This window comes from Fistularia commersonii, chromosome 1, assembly GCF_037954325.1.
Source record: "Fistularia commersonii isolate RoL2024-O1a breed Wild chromosome 1, RoL_Fcom_v1.0, whole genome shotgun sequence".
NCBI classification, from domain to species: domain Eukaryota; kingdom Metazoa; phylum Chordata; class Actinopteri; order Syngnathiformes; family Fistulariidae; genus Fistularia; species Fistularia commersonii.
In genome coordinates this window covers 3,917,313-3,936,765 of record NC_141284.1, presented here as the reverse complement: position 1 = coordinate 3,936,765, position 19,453 = coordinate 3,917,313, and the positions used below count along the sequence as shown (strand labels likewise).

The following is a 19,453-nucleotide window of genomic DNA, read 5'->3' as shown; positions in this document are numbered from 1 at the left end:
CTGACAGAGGCTGGCCGGCTTCCCAGAACAGAACAATATCTGCCAGGTCGGCCGAGGGGGCCCCTGCTGCAGCAGCAGCAGCAGCAGAAGCAGCAGCCGCCACCTACACACACACTCACACACACACACACACACACACAGCGACGTACACAAACGTCTGGCCTTAAAGCCGTCAGCGTGCAGGCCGAGCCTTACATAATGACAGAGAATGGGGGCATTAAGGCAATTTGTTTGATTTAAGTTGTCAAGGCGTCCTGGATCCAGACCCTCTCAGCTGGTTTTGATACCGTGAGCGCGCGCCTGTGTGTGTGTGTGTGTGTGTGTGTGTGTGGAGGCGAGGGGGGGGGGAGACAAGGCCGACACAAGGACGGAGACTCGGGGGTGAGGTGGGCGGGCGGTTGTTCTCGGTAAGGGAGGTAGCAGGGTGAGGAAGTCCAGGGAAGGGCGACCAGAATGTGTGCAAGAACTGCCACGGGAGGCGGGGGGGAGGAAGGAAAAGGTGGAGGATGGCGGGAGCGCCGCGCCGAAGGTTAACGGATTTGACGTCAGGTTTAGAGCGTCATCGACCCGAAACACCCCGCCGACAATCCGACGAGTTGTCCGTTCCACGTTAACGCCACAGAAGTAAATACTTTTATCGACCACGCTGCATTTCGCTCATTTCGCCGTGAGTGACGTCTCGCCGCGTCGAAACAAATCCCGACATCTTCCGGACGTTATTTCTCCCCGCTCTGGCGACGAGAAGAAAAATGCGACCGGGCGAGGCGAGCGCTCCGAATTCCATCCCGGCGTCCTCCTCGAACGCCCCCGCATATTTGTTCAAACATGGCAGGCGAGCTCAGCGTCGGGTCTTTAAATAGCCCGAAAGGGGCGACATGGCGGCGACGTCGTTTAAAGAAATTACCGAGTCGGGAACGTGTATCGGAAAAAAAATATTCGCTTCTGTCACCTGGGAGCGCGGCGGAGGCGGAGGCGGAGGCGGAGGCGGCGGCGGAGGCGGGGCTTGTGCTAAGTGTCCCGTCGCTTTCTGCTGGAAATGATGGACAGCTAAGTGAAAATGCCAGAATGCAGGGGAAAAGCATGAGTGGGGTGTCAGAGGTAATTAGGCCGAGCCGCCGTGGGTAATTGACCCCGATCAAACCCGCTCGCCGTTTGAGCACACGTGTGTGTGTGTGTGTGTGTGTGTGTGTGCGCACGGACCCCGAGTGGCATAGAGGCCCAGTGTTCCTGCCTCCCAGTTTCCAGAGAAAAAGGGGTCTTTATCCGTCGGCTCCTGGTCTCCGGCCCTCCTGCCCCAGGTGTGGCAACCACCGAGCGGCCAGGCTTTTAACCGTCACGCCTGATTTGGTGGCTGAGGCCATTCTGACACACACACACACACACACACACACACACACTTTTCTGATTTAACCTTAAGTTCCTCTGAAAGTGTTAGCTAACCCCCCCTTCCTGGCTCTCCGCTCTGGAAACGTGCATTCTGGGAGTTGGAGTGGCGTTCCGTTTGAGGTACGAGCTTTCTGATTGGCTGTGATGGACCCCGGGAGGCCGCCTCCCGCCGCGTCACCCGCGATACTCATGCTTTGTGTGAAACGCGTAGGACGTCTGTTGACGTATTTACTTTGTGCTCCTCTACTTCGGACCGCGCGACGTCATCAAGCTGTCAATCATGTGACGCACGGGTATTTTCGAAGTGTGTCCGAATTCGCCTCTGGAAAAAGGTCAGAGGTCAACTCCGGCGCGGCGTCACTGAATATCTTTGTCCGTCGGAAACGAGCTTCAAACCATCAAAAGATGGAATTCTCATTATAAACCCTTCTAATCCTTTTTTTTTTTTTTTTTTTTTACTTGTGAAGCGTCTTTGAGTGTCATGAAAAGCGCTATAAAAATCCCATGTATTATTATTATTATTATTAATCCCGCTCGCCGTCGCTCTCCCCTCGCAGATCTCCTTCGAGCTGGCAGAGTACACCGCCAACGTGGACGGCGTGGGGACGCTCCGCCTCCTGGACGCCATCAAGACCTGCGGCCTGACCAACAGCGTCCGCTTCTACCAGGCCTCCACCAGCGAGCTGTTCGGCAAAGTCCAGGAGATCCCTCAGCGGGAGACCACCCCCTTCTACCCCCGCTCACCCTACGGTAACGCAACGCTAACACACACCGGGTTCCCCTCACACTCCCGGACGCACGTGGCACCTTTTCCAGACAAGTGTGTGTGTGTGTGTGTGTGTGTGTTTGAGGAAGAAAAAGTGTGTGTGTCTGTGTTAAAGCATCTTACTTGCCTCCAAACTGGAGTTGTGCAGGATTCAGGTAAAAATAAGGGGGGAAATACTTCATCTGTGTGTGTGTGTGTGTGTGTGTGTGTCTTTGTATTTAAAGTCATGGACACGTTTAGATCAGAATTCTAAACTAAAGAGTTAAATACTTGAACAAAAGCTGTAGTAAATGTGTTCTGTGTGCATGTGTGTGTGCGCGAGTATGCGTGTGTGTGTGTGTGTGTGCTTGTGTGTGTGTCTTTCTTTGTATTTAAAGTCATGGACACGTTAAGGTCAGAATTCTAAAGAGTTAAATACTTGAACAAAAGTTATAGTAAATGTGTTTTGTGTGTGTGTGTGTGTGTGTGTGTGTGTGTGTGTGTGTGTGTGTGTGTGTGTGTTCAGACTTACTGCTGACATGTGTAAACACGATTTTGTGGTTAACTGACTTTGGGTAAAGTTTAATGTTATGTACTTTATGTTAGATGGTAATATTTGTGTGTGTGCACGTGTGTGTGCATGTGTGTGTGCATGCACGTGTGTATTTGTAATGGAAGTTGACACGAGCTAAAAAGTAAAGACAATCAAATCTTAGCTTTGGTAAAGTTATGGATTTGCTACCTTGTAGAGTTGCTTCAGGCTAGAGAGTGTGTTCGTAAGTGTAGTGTGTGTGTGTGTGTGTGTGTGTGTGTGTGTGTGTGTGTGTGAATAGAGGGGGGCTTCAGTACTCAGGCAGCGCTTTAGCTCTCCACACAGCCCGAGGCCAAACGTCTGACTGAAGACTGGAGTGACTCTCGCTTTAACAAAGACACCTTTATATCCACGGCGCTCATTCTCGACACGCGCGTGCGCGCACACACACACACACACACACACACACACACACACACACACACAGGTCATACACGTGTGTTAGCGATCGGGTTTCATGTTCCCGGTTGTCTAAAGGCTCTCCTCACTGACACTTTCCCCCTCTGTCAGCACTCAATCTGAGGCTGCATGGGAGGCGCATACCATCATGAAGGAGGGCCGCTCCTCTATTAATTAACCCTGGGAGGGAGGGGAGGTCGCCATGGCAACCGCCCTTCACCTCCAGTGTACATCACAACCGTGGACTGAATCAACAGGCGCCTCGCCGGCATTCCCCTCATTACGGGCCGAGGGTAGGAGGAGGAGGAAGGCCGGGAGAGGGGAAGTGGCGAGGAGCCGTGCGTACGATTCCGCCGCTCGGTCAGTCGTCGGCGTCCGACGGTGAACGTTTCTGACAGTGAAACCCGAGCCGTGTTTGAACGGCGACGTGAAGCTCGGCTACAGAAACATCTCTCCCGGAGCCACATCGGACCTTCAAGGAAACCTTCCCAGCCACTGGAAGAGGGGGGAAAAAAAAAAAACACGATTTTGGACCTGCACCTTCACAACAAAAGAAAACCAAAACAACTTCACGTCACCTTCCTTGTCCGTTTAGCTGCACCTTCTTTTCGTTGAGTCGGGAGGTGGCGGATGATTTTTTGGAATAATGGAATAACCATAAGAATGGCAGATGTGGGTTCGAACCCTGAGCTCTGATCGGTCCTCCATCTCAAGCCGACAGTCCGGATGCTCCGAAACATGCGTTTAACTGTGTCCGCGCGAATGAAATCGCAGTTAGCTGCTAGCGTTAGCTGCTAGCGTTAGCAGACACCCGCCATTGGAGTTCCTATCATCGGATCGGGAGGGTGGCGTCTCGGCCGTTCCTTTCCGAGCGAAAGTCCTCTTGCGTTTTACTGTGTCCACGCCAATAAAATCACCGTTAGCTGCTAGCATAAGCTGCTAGCGTTAGCTGACACCCGCCATTTGAGTTCCTATCGTCGGATCGGAAGGGTGGCGTCTCGGCCGTTCCTTTCCGAGCTAAAGTCCTCTCCGACTTCTCTCGCGGTCTCACACCTTTGTTCCGCCTCCTTTTGTTCCTTCAGGTGCCGCCAAACTGTACGCCTACTGGATCGTGGTCAACTTCCGGGAGGCCTACGACATGTTCGCTGTCAACGGGATCCTCTTCAACCACGAGAGCCCGAGGAGAGGTGAGAACCGTTTTAGCTCCTCGCTTTGAATGAGCGGACTTTAACATAAAGCACGCGGAAGCCAAAGATGCTAACGCTAATTCGCTTTCGCTTATAAAACGCGATCCTAGAGATGTTTGGTTCAGTCGGTCCAAGTCGGACGGCTTCCTGGTCTTAAAGTCGTGTTTTTCCACATGGATGGCCACGTGGATTTTGTCACCGTGGTAACAGAAACAATCTACCATCGCGACCATGCGATTCATGTTTGCGAACCTCGGATCGACGCTAACATCGCCCGGAGGTCCAGCCGTAGAGCCTGGTGAACTATTTCGCCGAAGCACGGAAAACAAAATGGAAACCGAAAGAAACACGGTAACATTCCTCCTGGCGGCCGAGGTCGAAACCGAGCGGGGGTTTGACTCTCACCGCATCTTCCATCCCCTGGAACAATTAACTCTCAAATGCTATTAACGGCCCGTAAATCACGGGACGGTTCACATCCAAAATATTTATCAGGTCGTAACGGTTAGGTCGGCGGGACCTCGGCACGAACGCCCCTTCCCTTCCCTTCCCCTCCCCGACCCGACCGAATTCCCCAAAACCTGCGAGGAGGAACACGACCTTTTGACCCCTATTTCCGTGGCATTTTTATGGGTCCATTTGTCCCGTCCTTTCGGTTCTCTTGTTTTCTTTGAGCTCCTGTCAGTGACCCGCTGCTCTCACTGGGGTTTCCATTTTTTTCCCATTTGTTTGTCCGAATGATTGAGTGGGGTGGAGGCTAACGCCGCCCCCGCCGATCCCGGTAGTGGTTTTCCACGTCCGTCCAAGTCGGGTTTATCTGGAGCCACTAGAGGGCTCTGTCAGCCGGCGCCTTTTAGCGAATGGCCCTCCCAAAGATCGCGAGTAATTAAGACCCCATTCAAGTTGTGTGTGTGTGTGTGTGTGTGTGTGAGGGAACAATCACACATTGTCTCGGTGAAGTTGGAATGTTGGCATCGCTGGGCGGGAGCTTCGGGCCCGAACCCACAATAACAATAAAAAAAAAATCCGACGCGTCGTGCGAGAGCGCCTCGGCTGCGCGCCGCGAAAATGTCACGTCCGTCCGCGAGGCCTCGTAACCGCCCGGCGCGCACGCACGTGCACTTCCTGCGCACATGGGCGAGCGGTGCCCCGATCACATTTTTTTTTTTTTGCAATATGCGCGCCGAAAAAACCCCGCCCCCGAGGGTCGCGGCCGCCGGTTTAACCCGATTTACACGCCGCCGCGACCCAAAATGAATTCCACATGACTTCATCCCCGGCGCTGCGCTCGGGTCAGTCGCTCAGGTGTTTATGATTTACCCCCGCCCATACACACACACACACACACACACACACACACATGCATGCACGCACCGGGGCCCGACTTTGACCCGGCAAAGGTCAGAGGTCAGCCAGTAAACCCTAATGGGTTACCGCAAATTGGCCGTGATGGGAACTGGTGGTGTTCGCAGCCTAACCAGGGGAGACAGAGCCCGACAGCGAGCCGGAACGCGGGGGTTGCGGCGGCGGCGGCGGCCGTCCTCCAACAGGACCGAACTCCGGAGCTCAAGTCATTGGTCGGAACAGAAATGAAACGAGAGGGTGAGCGGTCGGGTCTCTGTGATTGACAGGTATCCCCCTCTCCGTGAATGGACGAATCCAAGATCGAACACCTAAAGGAATAAATACAATGAATCCGTTAATCATCCGTACAAGTCGTCCTGGACCGGCGGAGGTGGCGACTATCTCTTGAGGTCATTGGGCGGGAGGTCGGTTTCATCCCGGACCGATCGCCAGTTGATCACAGATCCACTTGTGGAGCCATAAAACCACTCACCCTCATATAGAAACACAAAATATTCACTCTCCCGTTGACACGTCATATAGAGACATCCATACGTTCATCCATTTGTGGAGTAAATAGAATATACTATGTATATCTTCACGTAAAAATAGGGCCCGAAACACCGTCTCCTGGGTTGCTGCCCCGCCCCCTCGCCCCCCCGACGGCTTATTCCGTGTGACATGGGGACGAGCGGGAGGGAGGCGCCGCTCCTCGAAAGCTAAAAAAAAAAAAAAAAAAAGAAAAGGAACATAAAGAAAAGCAAGAATGTTGCAGCTGCTATGTTTAGATGCCGTTCGAACGGGATCCTGTAAATAACCACCTCCCGCAGGCGTCCCAGTGAAAGATGCCCCCCCGCCGCCGCCGCCGCCGCCACACGCAATGTGAGCGTGTGAGCGGGCGCCGCAGCTTTGGTTTGAAAAATAACTTTCGTCGCCCGTCACTTTTTTTTTTTTTTTTTCCCCCAAACCCGAACTTTTCACATGCGCCCTCGACGTGATCTCAGCGGCTCTGAGATGGACGAGCGGGAGCCGGTGACGCCGCGCTGCAAAAGCTGTAAAAGCTGTAAAAGCTGTGAAATGGCAGCCTCTTTTGCACCGTGACCGTATAAGGGTAAAAACTCGCCGCCCAACCCCGATAACAAACGCACGTCCCGAGCTCTCCGGGCCTCGCTTGGCGCTTTCTGGTCTGAATCCACCCCCCCTCCCCTCCCCTCCGGCTCCTCGCCTCCCCCCCTCCTGCAGTCAGCATATTTTCCCCGCCACTTTTCTATTCTCAGAGTCTGCCGCCGTTCTTGCTCACCATGCAGGAACGCAGCGCTGCGATGTGGACAGATGTCCGGCCGCCGCCGCCGCCGGCTTTCACAACGTCCAGCGCGTCGCGGCTCCCCGCCGCTCGGATCCAGCGTGTTTACTCACCGACGGCGCCTCCGTCGAACCATCGCTTCACCCGGTCCGGGTTTAGCTTTAAGTTTCTACGCTAACAGGAAATGACGACGGCGGAGCGACCGCGATGTTTTAGACGGGATTATACAATAATCACGAAAATGTTTGCGTGTGCATGATCATCTTTCTGTCACTGGAGAACATGTCGCATTGAATAACTTCAATAACTAACTAACTATTATTATTATTATTATTTTTGTTGTTGTTGTCATTATGATTATACCATTCTATATTAGATATATGAGTAGGATTATTATTATTGATTATTATGTGTCTGAGCGTATATTTCTAATAAAGGCGCCACACTTTACCTAAAAACAGCTCACTAACTTAACAATAAAAAAACAATTTATAGATAATGTGTATTTATGTATGTATATAATTCCAAAATTGCATCTTAATAACTCAACTTTGAGCCTCAGAACACTGCAATTATAATAATTATTATTATTATTTTTATTAGTATTAGTATTATTATTGTTGTTGTTGTTGTTGTCATTATGATTATACCATTCTATATTAGATATATGAGTAGGATTATTATTATTTATTATTACGTGTGTGCACATATATTTCTAATTAAGGCCCAACACTTTACTTAAAAACAGCTAACCAACTGAACAATAAAAAAACAACAAAGTATAAAAAATTTGTGTATGTACGTATATATATATATATAATTCCAAAATTGCATCTTAATAACTTAACTTTGATCCTCAGAACACTGCAATTATTATTATTATTATTATTATTATTATCATTATTAGTATTTGTATTAGTATTAGTATTAGTATTATTATTATTATTGTTGTTGTTGTCATTACGATTATACCATTCTATATTAGATATATGAGTAGGATTATTATTATTTATTATGCGTGTGTGCACATATATTTCTAATTAAGGCCCCACACTTACTTAAAAACAGCTAACTAACTAAACAACAAAAAAAACAACACTTTATAAATAATATGTGTATATTTGTATGCATATATTCCGAAATTGCATCTTAATAACTCGATCCTTATTATTATTGTTATTATTTTTATTATTATTATTACTATCATTGTTTTGTAATTAATTAATTGTTATTATTATTTTTCTTATGATTAATTAATTAATTAATTAATTAATATTGTTATTTTCATTATCATCGTTGTTATTATTCTTTTCCTTGTTATCTTTTTTTTTTCGTAAATAAGTCCCGCGCGATCCCTCGCCGCTGTGTTTTCTCTGGCGGGGGAAAGCGGGCGCGGCCGGAGAGTGAAATAAACCCGAGGTGACACAGAAATCACCCGGAGGCGGGCCAGGGGTCGCCGCCGCGGGTTCACGTCCGTCCGGCTGTGTTTGTTGCTCGTCCGTCAGTCATTCCTCGCTCGCCGACCCCCTTCCTCCGTCCACCCCTGGAAAACAAACAGCCGTCAGCGGAATGTCTTTATGAATCTGGCAGGAGGTTCTTTTCTCCGTGAGAACGTCTCAGCGTTGAGACTCCCCGCTCCGTGAAGGGTTAACTCCAAATCGCCGCCGTAATATCTTGACCGCGTGTTTCTTTTTTCAAATTATTCCCCCCCCCCCCCCCCCCCCCCCACGCTGTGTTTCCATACACACTTCCCAGCAGGAGTCAGAATAATATTAAAAATCAATATCCGTCGTTTACATCGTTTGAGATTGTTGATTCAGTCGCGATTTTACGTACTTTTAAATTCACATCGGACTTCATTAGCGCAGTCATTAGCTTCACCGGGCCGACCAATCCGAGACGCCGTCGGGGGTGAGAGGCGGGGTTTAACCCAGACACACAACCGTTCTGCTGACCGTTTTTGGACTACGGTAGAAAGTTCGGGCAAACGGTGAGAACCCAAGCGGGAGAACGCCGAAAAATCCGACCACCGTCTATCAAACAACGCCGCCTACTTGAATGACGTCAGTGATACCGATTCGGACGATGCGATCAGGCGAGCGTTTGATTGATACGTTGGACTTTCTGCAGCAGAATCTACTGTTTAACCAACAACAACAACACGGGTGAACCCTGAATGCCTAGCTGTCGCCGCGGCTGCTAAAGCTTGGGGCAGTTAGCCGGCAACAAGGAGTTGGTGGGAACTCCGTTGAAGGGACCGGAGCGAGGCGGAGCTTGGACTCCGGTGGTCCTGGGATTAGCCCGGGGATCGGCGAGGCCCGATGGAATGCACGCCCGCTTTCTCCCGTTCCTTCTCACGAACACCTGAGCGCTCGACCAACAAACAGCGTGGCTCCGCAGAGCCGGGGGAAGCGGTGCGGAACAAAGCAAACAGGAGCCGGTTCAGGCTTCCCCTCAAGGCTAGGCTAGCTGTTAGCCATAACAAACAACCCTCACACCAGCTCGGAGGAGCGGGATTAGATTTAGCGGGGGTGGGAAGGGACACATGAGACGGCGCATCTCCCCCCACCCCACCCCCCCCTCGCCGTCCGGCGAGGCAAAACTGCGCGAAAACCCCCGTCTGCCCTGTCGTGTTTATTTGGCCGCGGCGGATCGACAAACACGAAAAACCTCAAAAAGTCCCCGGGAAATCTCATTCTGACCGAGGGGGGAAAAAAAAAAAAAAAGGTAATTTCTGGTTATTAGCGGCGTGTCGATCCGAGGCCGGGCGGTTTTTCAAGGTGCGCGTCCGCGGGTTTGCTAGCCGGCGGGCCGGTCCAGGCGGCGGCCCGGACCCGGGGTTTATTTGGGGAAGTCCCGTCCATCTCCCTGCCCCGAGAGCCCTGCGGTTCACGCTTGGCAGTATAGAATAATATACTGTTATGTTAGGAGAGAAGACCCGTTAGCGTTGGGGAAGTTGGGACGACGTTGCCAAAGTCAATGTTCGGACGCGCACGCGCTCACACACACACACACTCGCACGCACTCTCGCACACACGCCTCCCCGCATACCTCGGCTTCGCCTTTCTGCTTTCGTTGAGGTTGAGCCCCGAAAGGTCAGATCGCGTGATAGAATCGTAAAGGGATATGTTTTCCATTCATCGGTTATTTTTCGGAGGAGAGAGGAACCCGTCCCGAGTTGGTTTTCGGGCCTCGGCTCCGCCTCCCCCGGGTCACGTGACTGCTACCCCCCCCCCCACACACACACTTCCTTCAAAAAGTCCTCAGACGCGTCACGTGCCGAGGTTCGCCGAGGTTTTTTCACGCTCCGCTCATCCGCGCCCGCCGTCCTCCGTTCTCTGTTTGTTTTCCCCGTCGACCGATCGCCATGGCTACCAGGAATCTTGTTTTGAGCGGCAGCTAATTGCGGCGATTCGTCGCCGACAAATCCTCGCCGAGGCCTGTCGATCATTCACTCGCAGGAAGTGGAGGCGGGGGTCTTCACGCTTATAGAACATATAAAGTATAACCCAGGAAAGAATAACACACACACACACACACGAGAACCCAAAATAACGGTCCTGTAATTAAGTACAGGAGAACCCTCATTAACGGGGTGGGGGAGCGACGATTACGTCGGGACGACAAATGAAGATCCGTCATCGAAACACAAACGTGGAGGAGAAGAAAGATGGAGGGATGCAGATGAAGGGATGGAAAGTCCGGAGGGAGAGAAGCTGCTGCGGGAAAAGAAAAAGATTAAAAAAACGATGAATGAATGAAAACACCTGAAAATATGGAAGAAAATAATAGATGGCTTAATAGGAATAATGTTTATATAACAATGTTTTGTGTTTAATACTCATAGTTTAATCATGAGATATCAGTTTAATACTACATTACATTGCATTTGGCAGACGCTTCTATCCAAAGCGACTTACAATAGAGGACATAGGGACTGCAAATACACTTGCAAATACACGATGCACAGGAAATATACAGAACAGTAAGGTTGGGTTCGTGAGTTTTGTTTTTTTTTGACAAAGACATACACAAACGTACACACACACACACACACGGCATAGCCTAACTTGCTGCCTAACCTGATCTGGGGCATCAGCGCAGTAAAAAGTCCTGAAACTAATACTTGTGTTTACTCAAATAGCACATGAAGGAATGAAATGGATTGATCGATCGCCAAAATGAAATGAAATATCACACGTAAAACTGGCCGCGGTTACGACGATCAGATAATCCCGCGGTGATGTCACAGAACTGGATCCGAGGCTTTTTGTCGGTTTTTGCGACAGGTCCGGCGTCGCCAGGGCGACCCGTCGGGTCAGAACCGGAACGAGGGCGAGCCGAGCAGGTGCGGAGAGACGTCGCCGCGACGACCCCCCCCACACACACACACACACACACACACCAACCCCTAAACTCAGCCCGAACAGCGTGGAACACACCATTCTAGACACCGTACATCCCTCACCATCCTAGACACCATTCATAATGTGAAGCGTACGGCGACGGCAGACGCTGACAGCTCTTTATCCCCCTCGCTGGAATCCAGCCAGCCTCCGACCGGGGTTAGATTCCTCCTCCTGCAGAATCACTCAGCCGCAGTGATGGATTCGAGCAATAACTCAGCGCAGATAAAGGGGGGGGGGCAACATCAAGAGGACGGAGAGGGGGAAAGAAAAAAAAAAGTTTTCCACCTTAAATCGACCACTTAAAATAAAACCGGAGGATTCTCCGATGGGATGGGATGGGATGGGATGGGGAGGGGGGGGTTCCTGGAGCGGTTCCAAAGCAGGTGTGTGAGAAACCCTTATCTGGAGGTGAGGCGTTTCCATGGCGACCCCCCCCCCAACACCACCGCCACCTCAAAACCGTGACTCAGCTGCTAAACATTTAGAAAAAGAGTTGGAACGGCCCACCGTCTTATCCCCCCCCCCCCCCCCCCCGCCCCACAGGAGTTTGGTTTCTCCCACTCGGGGGGTCTCTGGTCCCGAACCTGGAGCACAGGCTCCAGATCCGTCCAGATCCCCCTTCCTCCCATCCGGGGCCCACGTGGCCGTCTGTCTCGGCTCCATCGCCCCCCCCCCGCTTTTTTTTCATCCGCGACCGTGGCAACCAGAGCGTTACGTCGCTCCCGTCACTCTAGAATCCAGAAGAAGAAGAAAAAGGAGAAGGAGGAGAAGGTTGAGGGAGGCAGGAATGAGTGAGTGTCGGTTTCTGGCCGGCCTCCTCCCGTCTGCTCCCCGCCGTTTTTATTAGACTTTCCTCCGGGGCCGCGGGCGAGGTGAAACGGCCACCTCCCCCCCCTCCCCCCGTCTCCCCCCCCCGTCCTGGCCGTCCCGCGGTGCCGCTGCCAGTAAAGGAAACACATTAACACCCGGGAACGGCAACAGAGCCGGCTTTGTCCGCGGCCGGGTCTGCCGGCCCCGCCGCTCCGGACCAATTAGAGGAGGCAGGGAGCGCCGCCACTCCAAACATAGGTGTCAGCTTTATAAGGAGGCTACAGGTGTGCCTCTGGGTGTGTGTGTGTGTGTGTGTGTGTGCGCTTTAAGAGGCAGTCTTGTCGAGTTTTGACAACCCGCGCTTAACCTGAAATACCCGAGTTTTCCTCCCCGCGCCCTGGATCGGAACCAAGGGCCCCGCCCCCTCCGATGGAGCGTGGCAGGACCTGGCACACACACACACACACACACGCTGCTCTACCCCAACTGCTCCATCCCAAATTACCCCACGTACACTCAGCTCACACACACACACACACTCTGGCTTTTGTACATTAAAATGTTGCATGTGTGTATAAATGCTTGAATTTATCACAGTGTGTGTGTGTGTGTGTGTGAGATCTAAGCGTGTATATGTGTGTACGGCAAAACTAGCAGGGAGAATTTGAGACAATTGGTTAAAGAAGGTCACGAAAATGTGAGGCTTGTTGGTTTTAAGGTCATTTTTAGAAATCAATGTCATATTACAAATACGACTTAGAATATACAGTACTAGTAATAGTAACATTAGATTAGAAATTATTTTTGCTCTTTTTTTTGTCTATTATTCTAATTCATTACATAGTTACATGGGTTTTCATGACTGTGAAGCATATTCTATATTAAATCATTGTTTTACATCTATTTTTCGTCTTATACGTAATTTTTTATGGTTCTTAACACCATTTTGTCTTTCCATATTTTTCAGTTTATTATATTACATGTCATATTTATTTGGAACGGGGAAAAAGGCAGCATTGAAGTCTCCAGACGGTGATTTTCCTTTTTTTTGTTCATTTTTTATTTGTCTAATTTTTTTTTTTTTCTTCAGACATAGAGATCCCCTCCAGGCCCGTTTGACATTTACACAACAGTAAAATAAAAAGCGTATTTTTCGTGAAAAATAAATAGAAAGCCGCCGGTGACGGGACGGGGACCGTCTCTGCGACGGGATCGGAAAGCCGGGATCGACGAAGAAATGGGATTTTATTTAATTTTATTTATTTTTTTGGGAAGAAAACCCCGTCTCTGGCCCGACACTCGCGGAGTTCCCCCTTTTTTTTTTTCTCTCCCCTTCATTTTCCCCCCTTCTCTTATTTTTGTTCTCTCCAGTTTTTCACCTCACTGCCGCCGTTCGACGTCAGTCTCCGACTCGCCGGCGGCACGTTGAGAAAAAAGTGTGACTGCATGAAATGTACCTGCCGGAAAAGACGACCTGACAGACGAAGCCGCCCCCGAGGCCCCGATGGGACGGGACAGGTCTGACACGGAGGGGGTTTCCGCCGATCTCACGCTCCGCGGCCCTCCTGCTATTTGCTAATAGACACGTCAATTCATATCCGCGGAAGATCCCATCCTCGGGTTGTTTCTGTGCGAAACTGTTCGGAAAAAAACTCGTCGGATGGAAGAAATTGTGTCTTTTTTTTTTTTTTTTTTTTTGACAAGGATTTCCTGGAATTCAATCGTCCGATCAGGGTTAGCTGGAATATCTGCACGTGCTAATGCTAATTTACGCTAACAAGAGCGGCTTTCGACCCGCGCGGCGTTCAGGCGATCGCGCGAATCTGTGACCGTAGAGATCAAAGCGGTGATTATAGAGATTGTGTTTTAAAAAAAAATGGCATTTAGGATTCATTACAGGTGAACACAGTCGGACTAGCGGCCGCCACGTCGGGCTCTACGGCAACCGACCGCTCCAGCGGCGTCGAGACAGAACCGCGGCGCTAACGGTTAATAATAACAATAATTTCATTTCGTTTTCTCAAGTTCTGCCCGCCGCCCCGAGGCGCTCGGCATCGCCCGACGTGACACTCTTAATATTCAGCGTGGATTTCCAGAGCCATAAACCCCCTGTTTTGGTTGGAGGGCCTGGAACCTCCACCCGCGGGGCCTCCGTCTCCGGTTCTCCCGGCTCCGCGCCGGCCGCCGCATCTTTTCCCCCCGCAAGAAGGCAGCGGAGAACACGACACCGGGCCTCGATGTCCTGCCAGAAGACCCCCCCCCCCGAAAAAAATTGAACGCCGCAGAAAAAAAAAAAAAAAAAAAAAGACGGCCATTAAGGATCTCATTTGTTCTACCGCCGCCACGTGCGGCGCCGCCGGAGAACGCGCCAGGCCGGCTCTTGATGTGGCGTCTTTTCTGGACCCGGACCCGGACGGGACGCCCAACCGGGGTGGTCCCGCTCCGTCCTCTTTTTTTTTTTCTTTTTTTTTCATCAAATCGGGGAAATTCCCTCCCTTTTTTTTTTTTTTTTTTTTTTATGAATTTTCGCAGTGTGTGTGTGTATCTGTGTGTGTGCGTGCATGTTTGCACGCGCGCCAATCGCCGGGAGATTGACGGCCCCCGGGTTTGCCTTGGCTCCCCGTCCCGCTTTGACACCGAAACACAGAATTAGAGGGGAAAATGACAGAGAGCGACCGGGGCCGGCCCGGCGGAGGAGTGGGAACAAATTGATTCGACTTGGTGGCTTTTTTTTTTGTTTTGTTTTACTTTCTTTTTCTTTTCCCGCCGCTCTGGATGCTGGAGGAGCTGGAACGGCGGCGGAGGTTTGGGTTACCGTGTGTGTGTGTGTGTGTGTGTGAGTTTGGGGCGTTTCATGGAAACCCACAGTCGGAGATGGCAGGATCTCCCGCCCTGAAATTTCGCTTATCTGCCCCCCCCCCCCCCCCCCTCCTCCTCCTCATCCCTCCATCTGGTGTGTGTGTTGGACCGGACCGGACCCTCTGCAACACTAAACCCGATGATGGGGAAAAAGAAAAAAAAAAATAAAAAAATGAGCCAGCGGGTTTGAAAGGCATGTGTTCTTTGAAAAATCATTCGAATAATAATATTAAAAAAAAAACAGGCGTCAATCATGTCCAGACACTTAGAAAAGCCGAAAAAAAGGGGGGAAAAAAAAAAAAAAAAAATCAAGTTTCATCTTCCCAGTCTGGGAGAAGAGAGGGTTAAAAAAAAAAAAAAAGAAACAAATAAATCATGATTGTGAAACTTGATAAATACAAGGGGGGTCGAGGATTTAAAATATATGAAAAATAATAAATGTCATGCATCAAATGATTATTATAGTGTTTGTAGCATTTATCAGATTTGGAAAAATGCCACCTTTTAACTAATGTTATCTATTTATTTATTTTATTTATTGTTTTTTAATTAAAAAATAACAACAAAAAAAGCTAAATTATACCCAGTGATTCACAATGACCACCTGCTATCAAGTTCACACACCGTCATTATCTTTTAACGTCTTTTAACCTCAGGCTTTAACTCAGATATAACTCTTATATTATTCACTAATAACCATGTAATATGAGATTGCGGTATTTCTGTGTGCAGCCCGCGGGTTCTCCGGCTCTAAATTAAATATTATAACGCTTATAAATCAGTGGCGGATTGTTCTTGGGAACATTTAGGGATTCTAAGGGCTTTGATACATTTACATCTAGAGTACTCAGACTAATGGTGTATGATTCTGGTAATAAATGTTATATAAACAAAACCTTTTGGAAGAGCTAAAACTCCATCCTGTTTAAAAAAAAAAAAAAACAGACCCAAGTGGAACTTTTCAACCTTTTTAAGGTTCTCGGATTTCTCGGTTCACGAAAAAAAATGAATCGTTTTATTTAAATTAAAAAAAAAAAAAAAAAAATCTGCGATTTGTTTCTCTTTGCTTCGCCTTCCAACCGAAATCCACTTTGATTTTATTTTCATTCAAACAACGCTCGATTTTTTTTTTTTTTTTTTTTTTTTTTTCAGGAACGATTCCCTTTCAGCCCGTTATTTTAGTAGTATTTCAAGAATTATGCGGTAATTACCGATGTACGACTAATGCTTTACGAGCGGCGATTGAAGCGTGTAACGCTCGGTAGCGTGCAGTTGTTCTTAAAGCGCTACCAGACGTTTCGCCGTCCATTCTCCAAACCTCACCGCGGCTTGTGCCGTCGCCATGGAGACGCGGGACTTTTTTTTTTTTCCCCGGGAACACAGCATGCCTAGAAAGTTCTCTAGGCCTCGGGTGATTAAAACTGCTGTAAACTGTGCTTGAATTCATTGTTTTTTTTTTTGTTTTTTGTGTGTGTGTGTGTGTGTGTGTGTGTGTGTGTGCAGGTTCAAACTTCGTGACACGTAAAATCAGCCGCTCCGTGGCAAAGATTCACCTGGGCCAGCTGGAGAGCTTCAGCCTGGGCAACCTGGACTCCAAAAGGGACTGGGGTCATGCCAAAGACTACGTGGAGGTAGAAACACACACACACACACACATATATATACACTGCTCAAAAAAATAAACACTTAAAAAACACATCCTAGATCTAAATGAATGAAATATTCTTATGAAATATTTTGCTCTTTACACAGTTGAATGTGCTGACAACAAAATCACACCAAAATGATCAATGGAAATCAATTGTATCAACCCATGGAGGTCTGGATTAGGAATCACACTCAAAATTAAAGTGTAAAAACAAACTCCAGGCTGATCCAACTTTGATGTAATGTCCTTAAAACAAGTCAAAATGAATCTGTGTTGCTTCCTGAGTGGACGCTATGATTTCACACAAGTGTGATTGACTTGGAGTTACATTGTGTTGTTCAAGTGTTCCCTTTATTTTTTTGAGCAGTATATATATATATATATGCACCTCCCTCCCCTGGTCAGGGTTCAAATGTGCACGGAGCACTGAAAGAGGACATGTTTTTCCGCGGATCGCCGGCGGCGGCATTTGATCGGCGTGAAGCCTCCTGTGATTCGCTGCCAAAAGCGAGAGTGAGATGGGGAAGGGGAGAAGGCGTCCCGCTGCGAGGCCGCGCTCTGCACTCTTGTTTCCCACAACTCATCCACGTCCCAGATCTCCCGGCTCCCCCCTGCTAGAAGAGCGAGATCCGCTAAACTGACGGCGGCGGCGGCGGCGGAGATGACGGCCGGCGGGGTTCGGCAGGAGCTTAGCAGAGGATCTTCCTCTTACTTCTTTCCCCGCGAGCGTGCCGAGTGTGCGATGGGTCAACTCTGGGATATTTGTGCGCCACGGCGAGATGAAAAGGCCCCCGATCCGACCCTCGGGGCGCCGTGTCCGACAGTGGAGGCTGTTGTCGCTAGGAAGGGGGTGGAGGTTACGGAGCCGAGGAGGTTAAACTGCAGCTCGCCGTCGGGAGGTGGAAGGAGGGATCTCCCTTCCCGGATCCATCGCATCCCATCGTGAGCGCGCTGTTTCAACGTGGGATGGCAATCGGACGATGCGTATGAATCAGGGCGGGAGTCACAGATTAGGGGAAGTATCTGAAGGGGGTCGGATGGGATTTTCCGTTTCTTGAGGAGCCGCGAGAGCCGGTGACCACCTCCCGCGCGAGTTAGCTTAGCTTCACCAGTTGCTCATTCTCTTTTTTTTTTTTTTTGAACATTTATTAGAACAGAGTCACACACATTCTTACAAAACCTCACGACAAGATACACCTTATACAATATCTTTTATAGGTATAATTATTTCTACCATTTGTTTGTTTTGTTTAGAAGTTCATTAGGACAGTGTACAAATACATTTAGCACAGAGGCAGAGATGTTTGTACCAGATTATAGCTCATAGCTAATTTCCATCTGTAGTCTTGGACAATACAAATATAAAAATGTAAAAATAGAATAAAAAATAAAAAATAAAGTAGACAATATATATATAAAAAAGAAATATATATATATATATATATATTGTCTGAAATAAAAAATAAAGTAGACAATATATATATATATTGTCTACTTTATTTTTCAAAGTAGACAAAAATAAAAAAAATAAAAGTAGACAAAGCAGTAGACAAAAGTAGACAAAAATAAAGTAGACAATATATATATATATGTATATACTGCCGACTTTATTTTATATATATATATACAGATAGGCAATAAAATAACTATACAATCATTTAGCCATTCACTTATTTCCTCAATAGCAAGCGAAAAAAAAAACCAAAAACAACATCCAGTCCAGTCAAATAGAGATAATATCCTCAACTCTCCAAATATTTTTTGATGGGTGCCCATTTGTCAAGATATAGGTCTGTCTGAAGTCGTAGGTTTGCTGTTATGCGTTCCATGCAGTTTACATCCTTAAGCCTTTGACGCCACTGGTCCAGGGTAGGCGGGTGAGGTTTGAGCCAGTTTACTGTTAACTCATTCTTAACCAGACCCGCCTCTTTCAATCCCAACGGCTCCAGCTGTTTGCGATCGGCTCGTTTTTGGTTGAATCCTGCGGGAAAGCGAGACGGATCGGTAGCGTGATGACGAAACCCCGTCCGTCCAGGTTAGCGGGAACGGTGTTCTTGGGTCCGGATGACACCGACCGATTGAAACCGGACATATTTGGATCACTGTTGGCGGATCAGAGCAAAAATGCAGAGGCAACAGATAAATGCTTTATTGTCAGCTCGCAACAAAATGTCCTCCTACAAGAAATAGTTTTTAAAAAGAAAGAAAACTCACAACTCTGACGTGATCGAAACGGTCTCTAGTGGATAACAGAGAAAAACTGGTAGGACATACGACTGGACGGACATACCTATGGAGGCATTACCACATGAAAGGGGACACATAACGAACGACAAAAAAAAAAAACGGCATAACAGGTAATGAAGTATTAAAAGGGCCGCGACCAAGGATATTAAAATGTAACACCTTGCAACGATGCATAAAGGGACCGACGGCTCGATCGGAGCCGTCACGGTGACAAGTTAGACCGGCCCAATAAACGCTCCCTTTTTCCTTGACGTCAATGGCAAGGAACGCTACAAAAAGTTAAAAACCGGAAAAAATCGGAAGCAAAGACGGTCCAAAACCGTCACGGTCAGGATGGCGAGCAGGAAGCAAAGTCGCTTCTGCGAAACGCCACTTTGGAAATGTTTTTTGAATGAAGTTTGCCGCATTGGATTCCTCAGATTAGCAACACGCTAATTTCGACCCCCGGCTCGCCACGATCAATGTTATCTCTCTGACGCGTCCGTCTTCCGCTCGCCGTTATCAGCTTACTCTCCGATTTCGGC

The 19,453-nt window shown here is 48.7% G+C and overlaps 1 protein-coding gene across 1 annotated transcript in view; it reads left to right on the top strand.

Annotated features, from left to right (window-relative positions):
- The window catches only part of gmds (GDP-mannose 4,6-dehydratase), a 167,414-nt gene that overhangs the window by 55,113 nt on the left and 92,848 nt on the right, over positions 1–19,453 (top strand). The window contains exons 5-7 of the mRNA XM_086144824.1: positions 1,944–2,136; positions 4,205–4,309; positions 16,538–16,665. Of these exons, the coding sequence (XP_086000950.1) occupies positions 1,944–2,136; positions 4,205–4,309; positions 16,538–16,665 (426 nt within the window). The remainder of the gene's footprint in view (positions 1–1,943; positions 2,137–4,204; positions 4,310–16,537; positions 16,666–19,453) is intronic.